Source organism: Gekko japonicus, unplaced genomic scaffold (genome assembly GCF_001447785.1).
Source record: "Gekko japonicus isolate JY-2015 unplaced genomic scaffold, Gekko_japonicus_V1.1 scaffold231, whole genome shotgun sequence".
Taxonomy (NCBI): Eukaryota; Metazoa; Chordata; class Lepidosauria; order Squamata; family Gekkonidae; genus Gekko; species Gekko japonicus.
In genome coordinates, this window is record NW_015165837.1 from 1250779 (window position 1) to 1258755 (window position 7977).

General features: G+C 41.4%; 2 protein-coding genes across 2 annotated transcripts in view; one reads left to right on the plus strand and one right to left on the minus strand.

The window, feature by feature from the left end:
• Positions 1-423: 423 nt before the first annotated feature.
• Positions 424-5292, minus strand: RPA3 (replication protein A3). Its single transcript, XM_015410949.1, has 4 exons — positions 5056-5292; positions 3931-4005; positions 2446-2554; positions 424-1583 (listed from the first exon to the last, which is right to left on the minus strand). The coding sequence occupies exons 1-4, from the start codon at positions 5152-5154 to the stop codon at positions 1507-1509; spliced, it is 360 nt and encodes a 119-aa protein (XP_015266435.1). The 5' UTR covers positions 5155-5292; the 3' UTR covers positions 424-1506.
• Positions 5293-5371: 79 nt separating this feature from the next.
• UMAD1 (UBAP1-MVB12-associated (UMA) domain containing 1) overlaps positions 5372-7977 on the plus strand; it is a 58524-nt gene continuing 55918 nt past the window's right edge. The window contains exon 1 of the mRNA XM_015410952.1: positions 5372-5491. The gene's annotated coding sequence lies outside the window, so the exon portion shown is untranslated. The remainder of the gene's footprint in view (positions 5492-7977) is intronic.

Genomic DNA, 7977 nt, shown 5'->3' on the forward strand with positions numbered 1-7977 from the left:
GTCTTAGGTGAGATTTTAAAAATGTAAGTAGTAGAGCAGCTTGCTGTTTTCTAGCTCACCTGGGGAAGGGCTTATGAAACACTTGTGTCTTAGAGAGTATGCTGTTCACTTTCTTGAATCTCTGAATAAATAAAAAGCCATGATCTCTCCTACCTACCCATAGGAACACTGCTAACGTTACTAAGATTTTACAGGTAGAAATAATACTGCAATCTATTTGAAAAAAAGTTTGTTTTGTTTCCAGCCTTGGAGATACTTGGCAATTTCATATATCCCCACATAGTCACAGCGAGAACCAAATATACCCATCATTGAGATTGTGATAAACCATTTAGAGTACATGGTAAACTGAAGACCCACAGAGAAATCACAGGAGGCAGCAACAGCTGGAACTCCCCAAAGTGAAAGACTAAGGAGCGCGTAGTTTCCTGCCTATGTAATCCTGTACTTCAGCAGTCTTAACACTATTACACAATAACTCTATAGCACAAACTGCAGATCTGCGGCCAGATGAGCAGGGAGCTGCTCCAAGTTAAATTTTCCTCCCCACGTGTCACCACCCCAACCACACTCGATACTTGTTTTGAGCATAAGCAACTGCATAATTGTTAGATATTATATTATTTGAAAAACTAATAAAATTTAAATGATTCTTTTTTAAAAAATGCAGTGCCAACCAGAGTGTAACTAGCATAGCCAGACTGTGGAGTAACAGGCGGTCTTTTCCAAGTAACACTAATTTTTCTGCTTGCCTGGGTAGTTAGTATACAGAACCCCTCACGTTACCTGTGAATGGCTACAGTACTTGCTAGGTACTCAATCATGAAACTCAATGTACAGCAAATAAGCTGGTGCCCCTGAGGACTCACAGGGAGCAGAAGAGAACCTCCCTCCCTCCAGGCAATTCCCACCTCCCCCATTAAACTGGATCAACATTATGGAGAAACTGAACAGGCTCAGATAATTTGAGGAGTTTTTAAAATGTACAAGCTAACATATTTTCTGAATAGCAAGGGAATTGTCTCACCCTCTCCTCTCCACCCATGCCCAAAATAAACACAATTCCTAAACTTGTAGGGGTGGGGGCTTTCACTGTTGTCATGACAGCAGCAGAATCTTTATATCTGCTGTTAGATGAAATAATACTTTTTCCTAGTTATCTTTGATACATACAAGATCACCTAAAAATCACAAAAGTCAGACAAAATAGGTATTTTTGTATATATGTATCCCAAGCCCACTATACCTGAATGTTAGTCTATTAACAAAATATTCAAAAGCTCATTTATTGAGAAATATAGCTTTTCACTAGAAACAGGTTTTCTCCAAGATTAAGCTTCTATTTAAATTCACTGGTAAGGATCCAAATCCAACAGTTTCTGTACTGTACACCACTGGCATACCAGACTGCCTCCAAAACATTTTAGGCAAGTGTATTTCCCACAGATTAGTGCATAGTAAATATCACAGAACTGTCCATTCTAAAGTTGTAAGAAAAAGCATCATTCATGCCTCAGCCCCCAAAGGGTAGTACTCAGAAAATTCATGAATAATTTTCAGAGCCTCGTTATATAGTGGAAGATCTGAAAGGAAAAAAAACAGGGAAAAGAAAAGTGAATTTACTAGCACAAGACAAGAAAAATATACTAAAAATATTGATAAGTAACAGTTATACTTTGCATCTCATTCTTAAAGAAATTCCTCCCCATTGGGTTGCTTTTAATACTTACCATGGTTCTGTTTGAACTAGCAGGAAATAACTGCCAAGCCTTCAAATGACTAAGAATTTACTGCATTTACAAACTGTATTCACAAGGATTCTCCCTTTACCGGATAAAAATCAGATGAAACAGTAGAGCTGTATGACAACTTTGTACATTAGCAGAATCATTTGGGCTTGGGTCCCATGTAAAATTTTCACAGGCAGAGAAGATCTTCCCACCTTTCGCCTTCTGCTGGAGAACAGGGGACCCCCCAGAAATGGGAGGCATCATCGGTCTTTCGTAGAAGGGGGGAACACCACCATTGTCACCCCAGTCTACCCAGAGAACTTTCAGGTGTGATCCATGCCCCAATTTGGACAAACAAGTGCAGGGATGAATTATTTTGGGATGATAAACTATGAAGCAGGCTTGCTCCCTGAAAACAGCTATGAACTCACCAGTAAATGACTTCTGCAATTGGAGTGGCAAAGCACAGAAGCATGCAAAAAAAATTATCCTGGAAAGGAAAATCCACATGGATTTTCAGTTTTGACATAATGTCTTTCATGCAGCTGCTTTTATGGGATTCATCCCAAGGAACACTTCCAGGGAGGAAAATATTAGGTAAAAGTTGGCCATTAATGTAAAAGCCTTCAAGATCAGTGTGTGGAATCAATTTTCTACAGGATTGGAAACTATTAATAGGGTACAGTTACAATTCAGAAGTATTTAATTTACTTACCAAACATGCTTTTATCGTCTTTGAAGTGGGTATATGATGCACACATGATGTTTGCTTGATTTGTAACTCTTCCCACTACTTCAATGACTCCTGAAATCTCTTCATCTAGCTACCAAACCATATACACCAATTAATGTCTCTGAATATAACGAAGCTTGCAGACAATTAAGCAGACAGTCATCTTCAATTTTTCCCATCTTTACAGTTTTTGTTAAGTTTGTAGTCTACTTTTGCTCAAACACAGCAGGCAGGTAATATATAAATGCATTTTACAAACTCCCAAAATTGCTTGCATGTACAAAGGAAGAAGTGCAAGACCCTTGCTTTATAATCATTAATACCCAATTAACTTAAAATATTTTTCAAACTAATTAAAATAGATTTCATCTTTTGCATTTTCCAAAAGGCAAAAAAAAAAATGCAGGCTATATAAATAACAGGACAACCCGCATTTGTGAAGTATCATAGCAAAGGTTCCAATCCATTCTCCTTTGTTGCCCTATACCTGGAATACTCTCACAGATCATCTACACAGTGCTTTCATTCTCTTCCGTCAAACCCTACCTGAAAACCAAACCCTACTCTCACCTCTTTCCACCCATTATTCTCCTCTGAATTCCAAAAGTGAACTTCATGGGCCAGAGATTTATCTATTGGGCATCTAATTTGTTTTGCTTATGCTGTTCTATAAATCAGCACAAATACGGATAAAACTTATACACTGATAAAAAGTACTGAAATAAAAATGTATAGCTAAGGGGTGGGATCCTATACCTTTTCTACTGATTCAACTAGCCTTTTCAACTCCTGGAAAGGCTGTAATGGGGATCATACAACAACACACACAAGATGGGGTTAGAGCAAGGAGAGGAATTGGAATCTCCTTTGCCCCTCTTCTGCTTGCAGAAAAGCTGGCAGAGGTCATTGTCTGGTAATGGAAACCAAACTGTTTGGCCACTGGAACGTGTTGGCCACTGTGGGCGAGACAGTATGCTGGACTACACGGACCATTGGTCTGATCCAGCAGGGCTCTTCTTATACTCTGAATTCCACCAAAACACCCCTCATATTGTTCCTGAGGACCTACTGTCACTAGGAATAGCATTTTATGGCTCTCAGCAGGCTGCAGCACGAGGTAGGAAAATGATTTTGTTGACTGGAGTTTCTTACATTAGTAGAAAATTACTACTGAATCAACCCAATGAGATGCAGAAAGTACATATCCTAGGATGCATTCTCTGCTGCAGGTGAGTGTATTTGATTTTCTGGGACAATTACTACTGTGCCTGTGGTGGTGCTAATGCTGGCTATTGTGCTTCAGTATGATGACAGCACTTTGTCTGGATGCAAGTTTAGACTTCAAAACCTTCTCTCATAAACTGTTCTGTTGATGCACGTGGGTCATCCATCTCTAGAATTAATGCCACCAAAAAAGCAGATCCAAATTAAATATAAAAAAGCCTTACAAAAGATGCTCTTACTTACAGGTTCATTCAGCTCAATTGTTGCATTTTTTCCATCTCCATCTGACAGAAAGAAATATTTCCCAGATGGGTGTATCTACAAAGACGTAAAAGCATATCACTTTCAAAAGACTTTTACTCATACAGAAAAATAGCAAACATCAAGAACAGTAACTTTATTAGATCTATGAATGCCTGCCATTGTCTTACAAAATAACATCCAGTTTGTTTCATAAAGTAACATCAAGTAACCATACAGTTGTGGAAGTAGCCATATTTGACCAGCACTATGAGCAACAGATACCAGATCACTCTTTAAATGCTTCTATCCATAACCAGACATATTGTAAGGGTAAAATGTAAGAGAGGAAAACTACACACACTCATTTGAGCTCATCAGAGAAAGGGCATGATAAAAATTTAGCATAACAGAAATTTCACATAATAGAGCATTTACTCTGCAGCAATCTACTCCACATGATTCCTAAAGATCTTTAGATTTAAAATGTTTTTCTTTCAGAACTGCCTTATAAGCAATTCAAAAGAGAGCCAAGCAGCACATGGAAGTGGCAAACTGAGCACAGTTTTAAGTCCATGCATATAAACAGGATGCAGGTCAAAAGCAAACCTAACATAATGCCTTTCACTAGGACTAACAAAAATGACACAAAACAGTGTGCAAGCTTTCAGATTCTCCAAAACGTTTCATCTCTCCGTGTTCTGTCAACACAGTCCTCCACACTTACCTGAGAATAAGTTCCGTTAATAAGAGTGGGACTTCCTAGAATTCCTAGAAACTCCGAAGAAAGAACTAAAACCCCGAACAGCGAAAACGTCACCAGCCCACACGTTTAGCGGGTTTTCTCAAGGCAAAAACAGGGGCATTATTAGTACGCCAGAAGCAAGGATCCAAAAACAACAGTCGTCCTTGTATAATAGGGACAGGTAGATAGATCAAGATGAGTAGCCGTGTTAGTCTGTAGCAGTAGAAAAGAGAAAGAGTCCAGCAGTACCTTAAACACTAACAAGATTTGAGGCAGGGTAGAAGCTTTCGTGAGTCACTGCTCACTTCGTGGGCCCAGCCGAGACCTTCCTCAGCAGCGCTTACAGCCAAGAAGAGAATAAACTGTCAAGATGAAACCCTTACCTTTTCCACACGCCCCACGAAACAGACGGCTTTCCCAATGTACTGCGCCAGGTGACTTGTGGCTATGCGAGGCCGAGGCCCTTCAAACACGTCTGCCATGACAAAGTACCGGCGCTTTACTCAGACCAGTATTGGCGGGAAACCTCTACTTCCGCTTTCCCGAAGACCTCTGGCGAGTTACCACCACAACAGAGACGCGTGGAACCCTAACGCTTCCTGCCGAAGCATCACCAATCATCTGCAAGAATTTTCGATATGCGGCAGCTGTGCCGGTAACGTCATTTCCGAGTAGCGAAGACTGCGACGCGCAGGAGCTCTTGCGCATGCGCGCGCGCTATTTCTTGTGTCTCCAAGGTTACTTTCGTTTAGTCCTTAGGATACGTCTATTGTGAACCCGGAAGTGAAGGTTTTGAGGGGGAGAAAGCGGCAGCTGAAGGTAGGTATATGGGAATAAGGAGAATTAAATTGAATGCTACTGTGGTGAAAATCAGAAATTGGCATAGCCCTCATGAACTATATGAGGTGCCTCACTTTAGGAGCTTGAAGACGGAAGCCGTTATTTGTTGAGTTAAGGGTTGGGGGTATGCGCATGCGCATTTTCTATTTTGGTTGTGACGCAGTGACATGCCTTGCTGGCGGAGGGGCGGGGTCGTTTCTTATACGCTCCTTGATTAGCCTACTTGTGACCTAGTATTCCTTTCTGAATTCTGGAGAGGCCTAATTTATCTTAGTTCAGGTTTTTAAGCGGGGCTGGTTGCGGCCTTTACTGTGTTGATTCACTTCGACGTGAGGCTTGCCCACTGTGATCTTAGTCTTGCATGCAAGGGCAAGAGGGAGACCCAGCATGAGAGGGATTGACCCGGTAAAGGAACCCCGGCCTTCAGTTTGCAAGACCTGAGCAAGGTTCTTACGCATAGGACGTTTTGGAGATCATTAATCCGTATAGCCGCCATAAGTAGTAAGCGACGTGACGACGTTTAACACGCACACAAGGCCTGCCTAACTGAACTCAGTGGCATGTGTTTCCGAATAAACATGCGATTGGCAATAACGTTACGTTTTGAAAGATTTCTTCTGGGGTGTTTAAGCATATAAACTAGTGTAAGGAGTGGATCTGAAAATGATATTGGCTAATGCCCTAAGTAGAAAGACAGATCTTGTGATTTTTCTAATCATGAATGTAAGTCATTTATGTGGCCCTACATCAGACCTTACGCTACACGTGTAAACAATTAGTTGGTTCTAGCTGTATGCGCAGTAAAATGTAAGAGCCCCCACTGCAGATAATGTTGTGCTCAGTTGGTAACTGATTTGCTAGAACTCCTTTCCGTGAATAGAATATCCTAAGATGCAGGTTCCCCCCCCCCATACACAGAAAATTGTTACACTTTTCCACTTACGTGAGGCATGAAAAAACAAATGCAAAGTTATTTATTTAAAACCTAACTTGCCTTTTCTGCTGAGTCCTCAGTTAGTTTGGCTCTTTGGTATTGTGATCCTGATTTATTTACATGGAAGTGAACAGCATTGAAAACAGTGGGATTTACTGCCCGGTAAACTATTCAGGGTTTGTCTGGAATGAGTTTTTAAAACACTTCTGTACAGGATTTGTATTTCCGCTGGTACTGAATTTTTTGCCTGAGAATAAAAGCTTGTGGTCTGTTATTTCCACCGTTTGCTCATAGTCTATAGTAGCTGCTCAAGCACATTTACAAAATGTAATATTTTTTTTTGCTTTATCTTGATGGTACATATTTGCAGTAGTTGTCTGTAGTAGGGATTTGTATTCTTGAGAGAGAGGGGGGACCACTTTTTTTGTATATTTCCCTTGCTTGATCACTGCCAGCAGTTCTTATTTGTTACTTGTTCAAGGCAGGTAGTTTTTACAAACAATAGAAATTGTTAGGATAGAAATTAGGCCCAGATTTCCTTTCTTCTGCCTGAGTTGCAGTCCTTTTCAAACACGTTATTCCATGCCCATTTTTATCTGTCCTCTGTATTCCTCTGCATGGCCTTCTTCTCGTCCCTTCTCTGCCACACTGTTGCTCTGAATCATGAGTCCAGGTTTTCAGTACAAATGTTTATTAGCTGAAAAGATATTGATGTAGCCAAGTACCGCTAAATGAAGACTAGTTGGTGTCAGCTATGGGGGGGCATAGAGCAAAGATCTCTCTACGTTTGTAAACTCTCTACGTTTGTAAAAAAACGTTTGCAATCCTAGGAAAAAATCTTGTAAAAAGAAACATCTGTTCCTGGAGGGGGGCATTTAGTAAGACACAGATGACTGCTGCTTCATATGTTATGAGATTTGACATGGGTAGTACTTCTGTGTAACATGCATGCAGTCATGAGTAATTAATGACTGCATTTAGGCATGTAGGCACACTACGATTGGATTTGGCTTTCTATTGGATGCATACCACATGTATACACAGTGAATAACAGTAGCTATGATCTACGTGGTGATTTGAAGGGTTCACAGTTCTTTATTTACATGATTGTATTATTCCTTCAAGCAACCCTGTAATGGCTCCTGTCACACGGGCCGGAAAATGCGGGGGGGAAGCGTGGCTGTTTGCCCCAGAGCAAAATAACGCGCGGCTGCGCAATCAGATGTCCTGTTGAGGTCCCATGGTTAGGGGGGAGGTGCTGATCACACGGGTTTAACCCAGGGCTGCAGAGGAATGCAAACTGTGTCCTCCGTCTGGTTCCCTCCAGGAGGAGCTTCAGCTGGGCCGCCCTCCCGCCACGCCCCCCCTGCACCTTCCCCTCTGCTGCCCAGTGCAGAGAGTTCCTCTCGAGCAGGCCGAGCCAGGAGTGGGGGGGTACGGAAAAGAGGAGGGGCTGTGTTTGTTTTTAAACGAAGTGTGCGCATGCGCCATTGGGTGCTTGTGTGCATCCCGTGGAGACTTGGAAAAAAAA